The sequence below is a fragment of the Vulpes lagopus genome, chromosome 11 (assembly GCF_018345385.1).
Source record: "Vulpes lagopus strain Blue_001 chromosome 11, ASM1834538v1, whole genome shotgun sequence".
Lineage (NCBI taxonomy): Eukaryota > Metazoa > Chordata > Mammalia > Carnivora > Canidae > Vulpes > Vulpes lagopus.
The window spans coordinates 36,402,301-36,418,780 of record NC_054834.1 but is presented as its reverse complement, the minus strand read 5'-3'; the positions used below and the strand labels follow the sequence as shown (position 1 = coordinate 36,418,780).

At 33.5% G+C, this 16,480-nt stretch overlaps 1 protein-coding gene across 3 annotated transcripts in view; it reads left to right on the top strand.

Annotated features, from left to right (window-relative positions):
- SPATA17 (spermatogenesis associated 17) overlaps positions 1–16,480 on the top strand; it is a 206,349-nt gene that overhangs the window by 21,995 nt on the left and 167,874 nt on the right. For all 3 annotated transcript variants that reach the window (XM_041773453.1, XM_041773451.1, XM_041773452.1), the window contains exon 4: positions 5,416–5,466. In XM_041773453.1, coding sequence (XP_041629387.1) covers positions 5,416–5,466 — 51 coding nt within the window. The remainder of the gene's footprint in view (positions 1–5,415; positions 5,467–16,480) is intronic.

Genomic DNA, 16,480 nt, shown 5'->3' with positions numbered 1-16,480 from the left:
AACCACATTAACAGAATTTAATTAAAGCTTTTTCCTTGAATGTGAATAGTCTATGGTAGAACTATTTCATTTACTAAGACACTTATTTAAAAAAAAATGATTATTCTTCAGATTCTGAATAGTCTATATTGCTGAAAATCAAAGCTCACAATATTTATATAATGCTTATCATTTTATTACTTCTTAAGAAGTTTTTGTATTAGATTAATATTTGAAAGAGTAACAATAGAAATTTTATTCACTTTAAGTAGAACAAAGGATGCCGTCTATAAAATTTCATTATATCTTGTTATGATAAATACCAGCAGGGTTTTTTAATGTACAGTAAAAATATATAAAATATTGGTTACTAACTTTAAAACCAATAAGATTGATATGGTTACTTCTATAGACATTTTTATTACTCTAAATTAGGTAAATAAAATTATCTCTTCAGTAGTTGAGAAAATGCCCAAGTCTTCTTATAAATTTCTTTACAGGACTTCTAAATCAGTTATAAGTTAATAAGGCAACATTTATCACCCTTTAGCATCAGAGCAGAAAATTGAAATGTATTTTTTCCCTTTAGAGTCTTACAGTTTAGTTAAATACTAAAGGCTAGATACTAAAGATTCTGACATGCTAGTATTAATTTAAAATTATTAATATATGTTCATAATACTTATGAAATGAATTTAGATTTGATTCTCCTGCTTTTAAAGATTACATTATTAATAACTGTAAGAAATAATAAAATTGGCTTTTAATTTTGTGTGTGTGGGAAAAAAAGGGTCTTTTAAAAATCAGCTGTTGATAATGAACAGATTCGTATCAGTTGCCAACAAACAAGGCAAAGCATATGCACAAAATACTCACAATTATTTGATAATAAATCATTTTAATGATTATACTCAAAATTATGAAATGAGGATAGCACTGATGTGGAAAATAACAAAGGCTCATGCTCATCAGATCTGTTATCCATATGTGCATGGCTTCTGAAGGTTCCACTGTCATCACTTTAATGCAAATATTTTCTTTGTACTGCCCAATCTAACAAATAAAGCCAGCTGATTTGGTCGAGTTTATATAGATAGATGTGTTACTCAAAATTATTATGAATATATGTTGCTTTAAGTGTTCTGCTTTTTGAGGAGCAAAGGAAGAAAGAGAAAGAGATAGAGAAAAACCAAACAGCAGACTTAACTATAGAGAACAAACTGATGGTTACCAGAGAGGAGGTGGGTAGGGGGAAATAGGTGATGGGGATTCAAGAGTACCCTTAGTGTGGTGTAGAATTGTTAAATCACTATATTGTACCTTGAAATTGATAGAACACTGTATGTTAACTATGCCAAATTTAAAATAAAGCATTTAATGAAAAGTTTTTTTAAAGTGTGCTTTTGAAAATAATTGGCAATTTCCTCCTTGAAACTCATCTTTTTTTGTTTTCAACCTAAACAATCAATAATAAAGGAAATATTAAATCATTTATGGTGCATTCATGTAGCAAAATACCATGTAGCCATTGTATATAAAAATATGTGAAGAGGGAACTTAAAAATGGGGAATAAGAAATATCTGTATTAAATCTGTCTCAATCAGATAGAACAACTTTCAAGAGAAGTTAAACCATCAGGGTTTAGGAGAGGAATTTGCATTACAAGTTTAGACTTAAGAGGAGAAATATTTCTAGTTCATAAGGTCTAGAACATGGCTATGGTAATGGAAGGCTATATATAGGTCTTTGGGACTGAGAAAAGCAGCAGCTGTGGGATTTAGTGATTAAATATATCGTCTACATGAATTTGAAAGGTTGCAAGATAATGGCAGGAGTTGTGATGAAGACCATTAGCTTGATGTCAAAATCTTTATAGCATATGATTGGAGCAAGTCAGGGATCGAACACCTGAAGTATGACAAACCAAAAGAGATAGAGAGTCTTAAATGTGGAAAGCTGGAGGTTCAAGAGTAAGGTTTCTTCTTATGGTTTGTTGTTGTTGTTGCCCTTTCCAAAGGAATACTTCTTACTGGTTTGAAATGGTTTGAAAGTATGCTTTGGAACTAGAAGAATGCCAGTTTCTTCTGGTTGATGGTACTTGGAGTAGGAGAGAAAAGATAGTTTCTCCTATAAGTGCTTGCAAGAAAAACAGGAAAGATAAGGTTTGGAGAGATGGAAAAGAATGGTAAAACATTTCCAGTAAGGGGAGTAATATGGACATGGAGGTGAAGAATAAAAATAGTAATTTGATCAGATTGAGCTTTAAAGGAATGGAGCGGTGAGAGATAATTGGGAGGAAAATTGGGATCTGATTGTGGTAAGCTTTGAATATCACTTGACCTCTAAGAGAGTGGTTCTCATTTATCCCCAACTACCATCCCATTATAACTCACCTGATAGGAAGAAAAAAAGAAAGAAACAAATAAACTCAAAATATGAAACATGCCTCTATCAGTAATCATGGTCAATCCCACTGAATAGCAGCCCTGCCTAAAAGATTCACATGTATACAAACCACCCAAAAAATTATGTTTTTAAAAGAAATACATCCTCCAAGAAACATTTCAGAAGCCTTGTAAAAATACAGGCAGTTGCTGTGGCAAAAGCTATACAGCTAACAAACGGTTGATTTAGTGTTCAAACGCTGTTTTTCACGCCAGAATTTCTTCCTGCCCTATCTATTGTAAGTGTGACATATCAATTCTGTTTATTCTTCTTTCTCTCTTTCTTCTCCCCTCCCTCTCTCTTTCCCTTTCTTTATTTATTCAACAAACATTTGGGGAAACATCTATAATTGACAATCATATTTTCATTACAGTGAAACTCATCATTTATGCTTGAATTTCAGTCCAGATTTTTAGTCTTAGTAAACTTAGTATTTTATGATAAAATGGGAAATGAATAAATAGAAAAATTTTAAGAATTTTGTCTGTTAAAAAAAAAATTAAAAAAAAAAAGAATTTTGTCTGTTGAGAAATTACAATAGCTTGTCATTGTTGGATATACTATTAATATTTAGTAGCTAGGATATGCTTTGTTTATCCAACTCCATGGAATAGAAAAAAAAACACATTTTGGGGACAGAATTCTAGCCAATAATTTTAAGAACAAGAGCTTTTATATGATTTATATTAACTCTTCATGTAAGCAAAAAGACACATTAATAAAGCATCATTACTTAGAATGGGAATAAAAAGACTTAGCTGAAGAAATTTTGTAAGATTTTAAAGTGTCTAGATGTGTCTCAAAAATAGCTTATGGAAATGAACAATTCATATTCACAAATGATTTTTTTAGTGTTTTTAAAATCATAAAATGCACATAGCATAAAATATACCATATTAACAATTTTTAATTGTAGGATTATTCAGTGGTGCTAGGTACATTTACATTTTTATGCAACTATCAACACTACCTATCTCCAAAATTTCTCCTCCATCTCAAATGGAAACTCTACCCATTTAACAAAAGTTCCCTCTTTCCTCTAGTCCCTGGTAACTGCTATGCTTTCTATCACTGTGAATTGGACTATTTAAGATACCTCGTGTAAGTGGGATCATGCAATATTTTTCACATAAGTATATTTTTGTTTCTTTCCAAAACAAATTCAATATCAAATAGTGGTTCACTTGAGAATGATACACTGGAATCAAAGTGCTATTCTACCTTTTAGCTGTAAAACTCAGAATCCGTTCACTTAAAAGCTAGATCTCTCTCTTCTCCATCTTCAGAATGAATTTTAACCTCTTACATTTTGGAATTTTACTATTAAATTACATACTTTTAGCTACAAAATGTATAACAGTCCTTTTATAATCATCATCAACTGTGTCCCAAGCATCTTAAATATTTTATCTCATTTTAATCTTCACCTAAACTCCATGAAGTATGTACTGTTCCATTTTGTGAGCATGGAAGTCAAGACTGGCAGGTGTTAAGTAATTTGTTCCAAGCCACACAGCTGGTAAAAGCAACATCAGGACCTGTACTCAGATCTGTGGCTTGAAAGCTCACACTTGGTGCTGCTTACTGAATAGCAACATAATAAAGATAAGAAACACTGCCTCTTTCAGATCCCAAACTTTTTAGATAGGTAATTTTTAATATGTTTCTCCTGTATAAAGCCATTTAATTGTTGTATCTGTGTCAATATGACTTGAAGAAGTACGGTATTAAAGTAAATCTTTTAAATTCACCTCAAATGCCAAGAATTATGCCTTGCTTGCTATGACGAAGAAAGAATTTAGAATGAAGTAACATCATTGTGTTCATTTGTAAATAACATATTGCAGCCAACTGTTTCTTAATTGCTCAGACTGTTGATAAATAATCCAGCCCTGCTGCTCTCTACAGACAATTTGCTTTGGATCAGACCAGGCAATTCAAACAATCCTAATTACAGTGAAGCCCTTTTATATGAATTTCTGCTTGTTGCAGGGAAGAAAACCCCTATGTAAAAGGTTAAGGCACTTACTTCTGATTTTTGCCTGAAACATAGCACCTATTACCTAAACTCAAGTTATATTAGTAGAGCAAATTTCAATTGAGTAAAAATGGATAAAGTCATATTTTGTATTAAAATGTATATTTCATTGCATTTACTCTTTATTGTACTGTCGTGGATTATGTTAATTTTATGTTTTTAATTAAAAGATATAACAGATGTAGAAACTTCATTTAAAGCAATATTTTCCTTGAAATAAGCTATGTTGCTAAGTGATTATGTAGTGTAACAGAGATTTGTATGTTAATAGACAAATGTGTCTATACTAGAAAGAAACTAAGACCCTAGGAAGTCTTCACTATATCAGGGGATTTGCTGTAACATGATATCATTGTATTTATGATTTTATGGTGTTAAAATGAATATTAAATGAAACAAAATTCCCAAGGATTACTCAGGAGGCAGCTAAGTACATAACATTTTGTACAGATGGTTGGAAGGCACAATTTTGCTCCATCACTGCATCCATATCCTTGAACGATTTCGACTGAAGACAGCATTTCTTTGAATTTTTCATTAAACCAGACGTCTTGAAATATGAATTCCTTTTATGTTTCTGTGAGTTTTGGCTAAAAGAACCCCAGTGAATAAATCATACAATACTACGTGTCACCAGCACTTGTGAATATTTCTGCTTTGTTATTCTATTCTCAGTAGAGCACCATTGATTATCAAACTCAGCGGAGAGCATTTTATGATCATATATCTCCATTAGCTCCTAGTTTGACTACCATAGATTTTTCTGGTTAAGCCTGCATTATGTATTAGGAAGCCTATCTCTTCAATACAAAGTTTGATTTCATTTTTCTAAGCCTAGAACTCTTATTATGTATTATGTATAAAGATTCTTATCTTTTATATGTAAAAATAGGCTGCACTGTCTTTGTGTAACTGAACTATATGCCATCTTTTTTTTTTTTCTGATTCACAGTTAGCATCTTGTGCTATGAAGATGAATCTCTACAACGCAATGGCTGTCAGGGTAAATATTTCTTCACTTGTTAAACAAATGAAAAGTCAATTGTGCCCTGAATTCGCTTTTAATAAAATGAGCAAGCCAGAATAATGCAAATTTGATTGATATGCTAATGGTTAGAGAGAAAAGAGTACATACTTAAAAAGTTAGTTATACTAAATAATCTTGGCAGTATTAAAAATTAGAGTAAAATGTAAAACATGTAATTATCAGTGCTTATGTTTTAGAATGTTAAATATCTCTGAGCCATAACTAGACAAAGACTGTAAATATTAATGAAGCAATGTATTAGTTTCCATATGTCATATAGAATATTGTGATAAATAGATGAACATGGTTCTGGAATATAAGATGCCAGCCCAATACAAATCAATTAGAAATTATTCATATGATTTAGCAGTAATAAAGGCAGTTTCCACCTTAGAAGTTTAATTTCTATCATCTCTATATTCATTTTTATGTGTTATTTTCCTAATGGAAAGCTGAGTCTAGTGATTATGGGGCTGGTTGGTTTCTGCACTGATTTTGGGAATGGGCACAATAAGAGTATTATTTATCTTGTCTCAGACAGTATGATAATAGCTTAATTGTAGAGCTATCATAAATGGAGAAATTACTTTGGCAAATTTCATTAATGCTCTTAAAACTTATGTTGCCTTCTATTCTCTTTCATTCATCTATTAGTTCTTACTTCCACTAATAATAGATTTTATTTTGGGTGAAGCAAGGTAGTAAAATACCTTCTGAAAGTCCTGTACTGAACTATGGCAGGTAAATCACATTATTTTGATTATTTATATTGCTTTGGGAAGGGTGCTTTTCACAGTTATGGGTGTGTACGGAGTCCCTATCCCAAGGGATGGTCGGTCTTTCTTTCTTTCTTTCTTTCTTTCTTTCTTTCTTTCTTTCTTTTTTTCTTTCTTTCTTTCTTTTTTCTTTCTTTCTTTCTTTCTTTCTTTCTTTCTTCTTTCTTTCTCTTTCTTTCTTTCTTTCTTTCTTTCTTTCTTTCTTTCTTTCTCTTTTCTTTTTTCTTTCAGATTTTATTTATTTATTTGAGAGAGAGGAAGATAGAGCATGAGAGGGGCAGAGGGACTGAGAAGCAGACTCCCCAGTGAACAGGGAGCTCTACTGGGGCTCCATCCCAGACCCTGGAGAGCATGACCTGAGCCAAGGGCATATGCTTCCCTGACTGAGCCACCCAGGTGCCATTCTGCCCACCTTTCTACTCTTCTGTGGTTTAGGGAAAAAAGCAAGAGGGAGAAATAGATCTCCTTACTTCTTTTCCTCAGCCAGAAGCAGATACTATAGTTGCAATGGGCTCTTTATTCTTGTTAAAAAATATTGTAGTATAGGAAAACAATTTGGTTTTCTTTTTTCAATGGGAATGCTTAAATCTGGGAATTTAGGAGATTTTGATTCTCTGTATAGTTCTTACAAAGGCTTAACTTCTGAGCCTTCATCACTGTTAGATTTTTTCTTTTCTGCTTACTTTGTGTCAGGTATGTCTGCAAAGTAAAAAGCAGTAGATGACTGAATGTGAAGCACTTGATGTCCTAAGACTTAGATGTCTGCATAGATCACCAGGGGAGATAGAGACACAGAAGACTGGTTTAGAAAAAAATGCATTCTATTGTTTGCTAGTTAGCCCCCAATCTTCGTCTTGAGTTCTGACCTGGCTTGAATCATGATTCTGTTTACCTCGATGAGGCATATCTAAGAAACCCACATCAATATAAGCTACTTGTAGGGCAGAGTTTTTGACTTACACCAACATCATACTAACAGCTGCATTTCCTACTAACATCACTGACCATCAACTTGTCTTTGATTAATGTTAGTGAACAATGTTAAGCTTTACCTGAGTCCTGTGACCGTGGAAAACAACAAATTAAAAAAATCCCGCCCCCCCCAAAAAAAAAATATCTCCCTACCTTTTGGGTTCTGAAAGGGCCTACTGAAAAAAAAAAAAATTGTCCTTCAACATAGGACTTGGATTAAAGGCACAGATATGTCCCTTCTTTACCTATGTCAGACCAGGGACAGCACCCCCCTTCGCAAATTTCTGTTCTTTACCTCACAAATGATTAGCTCAGCTGCTTGTCCCCATCAATCAATTGGAAAAACATGTTTATTAACCAAACTGGTTAAAGTTCTCTCCTTCCCCTGGGTCTTTGAACTTTAGCCAGCATATAATCCTGCCATCCCCTAAGAATAGGCTGGCTTCCTGTTAAAACATTGTTTGATCTACTATACAATTACGCTATCCTTTCATCCCACTTCCCCATATCAGATTCTTTCTAGCCTTGTTTACATCTTCCTAATAAAATAGATCTTATGGTCAAAGTGCTCTTCCTGCTGCCATAGTCCACTTCATCTATTGTGATGGTCACTCACTCCCTCTCCCTTACAATAGTTCTTTCAAGTAAAGTCTCTCTTGCTATATCTGGATTTTTATTTGATACATTCCAGGAGAGAAGAGTAGAGGTGGGGATGCAGTGACCATTAAAGTGAGGCAGAAGTCTTGAACTGATCCATGAAGCTGCACAGGACTTTCTGTGAGGCTATGTGGAGGATGTGAACACTACCATGAGAAATTTGTAATAAAAACACTTCTCTAATGAAGATGCTCAGAGTCTGCCTTGAGAGGCTTGGATGAGTTGACTTGGTAATAGACTAGGTACTTAATTCATGTTCCTAACATTAGGAATGAGGCTTACTTGCATGGAGGCCAAAATGATTACCTAACAAAGATTAAATTTTAGCATTGGTTGATCACAGTGACCAGAACTGAATTTGTTTGTGAGGAGTGCATTTTTGCAAGATGGTACTCTGAAGATTTTGCTTTCTGCAGTAGTGAGTGGCTGAAGAGACCAGTGTGTGGTCCATTTACCTTCATGTTGTGCACATTTGAAGATTACAATCCTGGCGAGATACCACTAGCTGAAGTTTTACCTCTAATGTCTACACCTCTGTCTTTTTAGTTCCATCAGTTACCGAGTAACCTTGTTCAAAATAATTATCCCTTAAATACTTTAAATATGGGTGGCTGTGCGTGTCCAGGAGGAAGAATTTCTAAGAGTGATAGGTAACTACCAGAAATTAATATGGCCAATAATATTCAAACATATATCTGCACTCAAATCTTGAATAAGATTTTCACATACAATAGAAAATAAAAACTTTTGTCTTAATTTGCCTTATATACTGAGCTGATTACAGATTATGTTTTACTATTGACTCGTAGCACAACAAATTCTCATCAATTGTTAAGGAGGGTAGTGGAGCATTCCTGAAGAGAGGGATTTAAAAAATATATTTTTAGCCTATCCATTCCTATATAGATGTCACTTTTTTATAATAAAGAATAAATTATACATATATGATTTTTTAATGTAATAGGTATTCATATCCTGATTTGCTGCGTTTATTTTTTAAAGGGTCACCTTCTCTCTAAAGACTTTACGATCCCTCTACCTATGTAGAATTGATCACTCTCTCTTTTTATGTCCTATTTTACCATCGACATACTTCTGTTATAGAACCTGTAACATTTTATTATCCTTACTAATTTACATGCCTGTATCTACCCCCCCACACACACACTGTAAGTCCCTTGGGGCCCAGATCCTATCCTCTTAATCTTTGTATCTACAGTTCTTGGCTTATACTATGTAGTTAAATAAATTTCCCTGAATAAATCAGTGAACGTTGGGCCATTCTTTTCTAAACAAGGAATAAAAAAAAAAAAAAAGTCATTTGTTTTAAATGCTTTTTAAGTCTCTCAGTGTCTTTGTTAGAAATGATTTAAGCCTTTGCTGGGGCACCTTTCAGACTTTTTTGAGAATCTGATGAGGTTAATGTCGTATAGATAAACTGGACGTGGTAAGGTACTATTTGGTTAGTGCAATTCTCATGTGAATGGAAGATCTCATGAACTTTGGGACCTCGCTAAAATATCATAACATGGAAAGGTTTGAAGGAGGTTTGCTATGATATAAGCTGCTGTCAGAAACCACAGTATGCCTTTTCAAAATTCCCGTTACTGATAATGCTGCTAGGCCAGTGACAGTCAATTAATACAGCAATAAATTGCTCAATAAATTTTTATCTTAGCTCCTGGGGCCCTATTCCTCCTGTTTCTGTGTGTGACACTTTATTGCCTTTTTGGTCTTTAATTCAACTTTACTCCAGATTAGGATTCTGCTTTTCCTCCAGCATTTTAACTGTTCCATTGTGGATCTTGTCTAAATTTGGACCCCAACTTTTTTTTTTTTTTAGTTCTTTCTTTTTGAACAGCTGTTAGTATCTTATACAAATGTCATGCACTGATTCAGTTGCTAAACTCATTTCTCTCCACATTCCACTTATACAATTGTCTATCCTTTTACAGCCTGGCATAGAACTGACCCTCCATTTCTGATGCCAGTGAGCATCTAATTAAGCACTTGGGTGTCACCTCAGGTCCATCAAACACTGGGCTTAGCAACTCAGCTTCCTAATAACAGTACTATAAAGATCAAGGCAAAATTACTGTATGTATAGAAAACCCACTAAAAAAACATCCCCAGGTGGCAAAGAAAGAGTATAGTTTAGTGGTATTGTTTCATCTATTCGAGGGTCTATTACTTGTTCCTTTTCCCCAGTACCTTGATCCATGATACTCAACATTTAGTATTTTCTCTAGCTTATGACTTTTGGTTACTGGCTGACCCCATCCAAGATGAAGCCTCTTCTGTGGAATAGTATATATCATATACTTCTTCCGTTTGTAGGGGGGAAGATCCCCCCCCCCCAAGAGACTGAATGTATATCCAGCCTCACCTTTGTCTTGGAAGCTCCTATGTCCCCAATAGAATGTTTCCAGATTTTCATACTTATTATACTAGTGTGTATATATATATAGCAATATATATATATTGCTGACAGATATCTGAGCACACCTTGGTCAAACTGATGGCCAATGGGAGCTATATGTTTCTGAGGCCAGGGAGGAAAAAGATTGCAATACCACATATTCCCAAATCTTGGTAAGTCAGAACCATTAGTAAATAATAGTAAGAGTTAACAATTGCACAGCAGCTACTACCCTTCAGGCACCAGTCTAAGTATTTTAAATATTTTAACTCCTCTCTGTAATCCTCACAACTAACTCTCAGAGATAGGTATCATTATGATTCCAAATAGAAAGATGAGGAAATAGAATCACAGAAAGGTATCTTGCCCAAGGTCACACAGCTAGTAAGTGATAGTGTTAGAAATTGAATCCTTGTGGGTTGGAACCCACCGTTCTGTTACTTCTGACCACTTGTACTCTTGCTTTGACTGCCAGTCTTCTCCTTCTCTCAGGATCTAGATGAAAACAAATATGTAAACCCTGGACTGAGGGTAAATTTTCAGTGGAAATTTTATTATGCTGTGGTTTTCTTGGTACACTGAATTCTTGGTCCTCAAAATTCAGAGCATCTTGCTGCTAGTACATTTTACTAGGGAATTCCAAACTTAGTGACAGTAGGAAACCAAGTTGAGTGTCACATACTTCCCTTTGCAGGCAGAATTGGATAGCTAAGATGACAAACTATCCTTGTAAAAGAAGGCTGTGGCCTTTACATGTTGCTTTTGCTAGCATCAAGATTTGACCTCCATCATCACCTGAGGACTGATTTTCAACTACTAATCTCTCTATACATTAACACTTATAGTATACTGGTCTTCAGTAAACTAAACATAATGAGGATATATAATCTGTTACAGAGTTTGGAAGTTAACAAAAGTAAACTCTCTGCAAATTATATGCTCCTTATAGTCTTTGAAAAGCCTCCATTGGATTATCTTCTACATCATGAGGCCTCCTTTGCTTGTCTGTCCTAGGACAACTGGCACAATATCATGTTAATGCAAATTTAAGGAAGTGCTAATGTGTAGTGTCTGAGAGATCTCTTAAAACGTATGTTTCATTAGACTTTTTCTTATTTCAAAACCTCTAAGAAATGAAAACTGGAAATAATTTAAAGCTTACAGAGTTTTTAAAAAGCTATAGATATAATTGATTATTTCAAGATAATTTTTTTTTTACCTTGGAAACCTTGTACATATTACTGATCAGTCATATATACTTGTGTAATGATATTCTTCTGGAACCTAGAGCATTTTGGGTGATCCCCTATTGTTTCAGTTATTTTAACTGATTTGTCTTGAAATTAGTGTCGCAAAACATTTTAGTTCAGATAGAAATCTTCACTCTAAGAAAAATAAAGACTATAATAACAAGAGGATCACTAGATTAAAGATCACTTAGAAACAATCAATTTGCAAATAACCATAACTTTATTGACTCTTCTTAGAGGTCTGGATCTATGAATACAAATTTTAATTTATAAACACTAATGTACCTTGAAACATCAAATAACCATTTTCTTTTGTTTCCCACTTTTGTCTAAAATTTAAAAATATAAGAAATTATTATATGGTGGCTTTAATTAAAAAATAGTTGAATATGTGTCAGATATATAAAGGTCCATTTCAGTCTTCTATTTATAATCTGGTTTTCATATTTGTAATACTATGAAGTAGGTACACTTAGAATAATGACTCCATGATTAGATGAATAGACTTAAATAGGAATTTATCAGGAATAATTCAAGAAATAGTTAAAGAAATAATTGAGGAAATAATATTGAAAGTCTCTTATATACTAGATATGATGCTAGGCTCTAGAAATACAAATTAAGACACAGTCCTATTCACTCAGAGAAAGCTATCCCAAAGTGTCAGCCCAAGGAATAAGAGGAAAAGGACTGTATAGACCACCCCAAGCTTTTGCCTAATGATGGATGGATATTTAAATGTTCTATTACCATGCAAAGAATATCTCTTCTCCCCTCCTACCACTTCTAGTACCAATAACATTGTGAAATGATTAAGTAAATATGTAGTGAAAGGGAGTGTCAAGTCAGGTACTGAGTGGGGAAACAATATTGAAGAGAAGAAACTGCCTTTGGAATGATTATCCAGAATCTTCTTCTATTAGTTAAAAATATCTAGCTAAGATTTCCATTCATAAATGTATGTTTTTGACATGATAATGCAGTGACATCTAGTATGAAATTTGAATACTACCGTTTTTTAAACACCTTTGAAAATTTAGTAAACTTACTTTTCTGTGCTTACTGTATAATTTAGAATGTTGAGCTTTCTAATGATTAAGAGTATAGTAATGAGTAAGAATTCTACTAGTATGCTCTCAAATACATGCAGAGAATTGATACTATGTAGATTATCGTCAGTAATAGAAATTTTGTTTTCCGTGTCTTCATTTAAATTTTAGGTGAGAAGACAATTTTTTTCTCTTTTGATAACATTAATGTTACTATGAATTTTGAGGAATAAAAGTAAATAATGGAGGGAAAATCTTTTCTATGAGCAGATGGCTTTTGGTATATATCAAGGTTTTGCCATTTGTTTTAGTGCTTAAAATAAACATTATTTATAAGACCACTTACATTTTGATGTTACTTAATGAGGAATATGCATCATTGATTTGACTAGCTTAAGAGGTCATTTAGAACTTGCCCGTTAACAAGCTGTAATCTGCTGAGCACACAATGACTTTGTTTGAAATTATCTATTCAGAGCTGATCAATGACAATAATTGTTTTATACCAATCACTTCTGAAAGTTGCTAATTACTTTGAAGGACATGAATGCTAGTTGTTTTTTTTTTTTTTTTTTTGAAGTCATAACCCATTCACCTTGAAATTAAGAAGAAATGTTATGAAAAGTCATCTTGCCTCTTGAAAGAACTTTTTTTTTTAAATAATTAAAAGTTGATCTAGTAGTACTGGGATGCCAACAGGAAATTTAGGCAAAATTGAAGATGTCATTTGTTCTTGTAAGGGAAAGTATAGTAGACTGTCCACTGTACTCTATCTTAATTAGGGATTGGTTAAGCTGATCTTATAATATAAGAAAATGATATCTTTTAAATGAAAGAACAGATACACATACTTTTTGTTTTTATGTGTTATGTTCATAAGATGTTTTAGTGGAAAGAGTCTGGGCTTTTGAATAAGACAGAGATGAGTTTGTATCCTAACTTTGCCATTTATTCTTTTACCGGTTATGTGAACTTGATCAAATTACTTATCTCAGTTTCTTCATTTTTAACATGGAGATCATGCCTCATGTACAAGGTTATCCTGAGAATTAAAGCAGTTAACATAATACCTGGCGCATTCATGAACTCAGTAAATCTTAGATCCTTTACTTCAACTGGATGACAGCATCTTTACCTGGTCAAGCAATCAGTTTCCTTCTACTTTTACCACCCACCTCTATGAAAGCCATTTAAAGATTGATTGAGGGCAGCCCCGGTGGTGCAGTGGTTTAGTGCTGCGTGCAGCCCAGGGTGCGATCCTGGAGACCCGGGATCAAGTCCCACATCAGGCTCCCTGCATGGAGCCTGCTTCTCCCTCTGCCTGTGTCTCTTCCTTTTCTCTCTCTCTCTCTCTCTCTCTCTCTCTCTCTCTCAATAAATAAAAACAAATAAAGATTGCTTGATTATCAATCAGTATTATTAATGTGGATAAACTTTAACTTATTACTTTAACTGTCACTTGCTTAGTATATATGCTTTAATTCTCAATTCTGAATAAAAGGATTTGTCTTGGAAGGGCATTTCAGCCTGTGTTTGGGTAGATGTCTAGGGAGTTTGGATATTAGAAGATCCCCTGAGAATAGACCAATTTTAGACTCTCTGGAAAAGGTTAGTGCTGTTTTTAGTATTTGCCTGGTTTGAAGTGAGAGGAGACCCATGCCACTGGCTTTTTAAGGTATCCTTCCTCTTGGCATGGATTCAGTTTTACTTTTGTCCTTTCAGTCTTCTTTTCTCAGAATGGGCATACCAACCACCCTAGTGTGACCTAATGTAAATCAACATCTTTCCTTTTACCTTCTAGTACTCCAGCATGGATCTTTTATGTTCTCTGGAACATTTAATTTTATTTTATTTAAAATTTAATGATATTTTCATGTTATAAGTAGTTCCTACTTTAACACTATTTGATATCCTAACATTTTTCCATTCTTCCTGAGTCACTTTTATTGCTGATGATGGATTTTTCTGTCAGTACTTTTGTCTGAAAGTGTTCTTTTCTTTTATTGTTTGACCGTCACATGCAGTGAAAGTATGGTGTAATATTTGAAGTCATCCCACCAGCTCTATGACTGAAGGCAAATTATTTAACCTCTCTAAGTATCAATGTGCTCTTCTATCAAATGAGGCTAATAATAATCTCTACCTCAAAATGATACTGTAATGATTAAATTCCATGAGCCAGGAAAATATTCATTTATTTGCATGTATGATTTATATACATATACATATTCCAACTGATTATTATTTTTCATTAGGAAAGTGATTTGTATCAATTCCTCATCTTTCTTTGTCAGCTGTAATACAATTTTGGCCAGATTGGAGGGAAATAGTTTCTAAAATGAGTATATAACTTTAGAAAAATTAACTTTTCTTATTTAATGAATTTCTAAGATCATGTGAAAAATATTTGGAAAGACATTTTATAACATTGTTACACTAGCTTGCTTTTCTACTTGGTGTTACTTTTTAGACTTATTCTCTCTGATTCAATTGTTCTTACAAGCTATTTTGCATATCTTCAATTATTTTAGTCATTCTTATACTAGGAGGTTGACCAGAGCAGTTCTTCAGGATTTTCACATTCTGTATCTCGGATTGTAAAATACCTTTTAAATGGTCATATTTTGAAACAGAAAAATACACAATACAATTAAAACATTTTTCCTGTTTATTCTTATAGATCAATCATTCAAGTTATAAAAAATTTTAGGCTCAACATATTTAGTTTAAAAAGCATAGGGTTTTGGGATAAAACTCAATAGACAAGCATAGAATGTCTATATTAATCACCCTTTCCTACTGAAAAAAAGAAAGTTTAGAGTATGTGTGTGTTCCTAGCTTAGCTAACTGTGCAAAACACTGGAGGGACTTCATATCCATAAAGAGAATCAATCATAATATGTGAATAATTCAAAAATAATATAAACTGCCATAAATTCTAGAGATTGAAGCTAAGTCTTTATGTACAGTTAATATTTTCCCATTTTGTTTCTTCTCCTCTACTCCTTTAAAGAAGTTGTGGTTTTTTTGTTTTCCACAAAAATAAGATCTAGGCATTATTTTGTTTTTGTTTTGAGTTTTTCTAATAGAGATTATATTAACAAAGATAAAACACAAAGAGATTGATTCTCATGATTACTAGAGCATAATAAAGCAGAAGTAGCTCACTTAGGTTTGTTCTCTGAGGCCTTCCTCCCATACTCCACCCCATTCTAAAAAAAAAGTAGGCTCTTTGAACAGAAATGTTCGTTCATTGAAGGTGTCATTTCACTAGTCCCAATTCTATATTTATTTTTATTTATTTTTATTTTTTGTTTTTATTTTTTATTTATTTATGATAGTCACAGAGAGAGAGAGAGAGAGAAAGACAGAGACACAGGCAGAGGGAGAAGCAGGCTCCATGCACCGGGAGCCCGACGTGGGATTCGATCCCGGGTCTCCAGGATCGCGCCCTGGGCCAAAGGCAGGCACCAAACCGCTGCGCCACCCAGGGATCCCCCCAATTCTATATTTTAATGGTTTAGATAATGGGTTCTGAAGTCCTAATGTAATTCCTGGATCCATCACCAATGGCTATATAATTATGAGGAAATTTTATAACTTCTCTTTTTAGCAGTTTTTTGTCTATAGATAAGAATACTTCTCATAGAAGCATTCTAAAGATTAAATGCATAAATATAAGTAAAACTCTTCGAATAGTGCCTCACACATAATAAAAACAATAAATGTTACCTATTGTTACTGTTAAAAAAGTATGAAAATGTCATGATGAAGATTTAAGACAACATTTGTTTAAAGATTTTGAAACCACCAAAATTTAAAAGCCCATTTGAAAACTGATTTTAATCAGACCAAATACAATCTTAA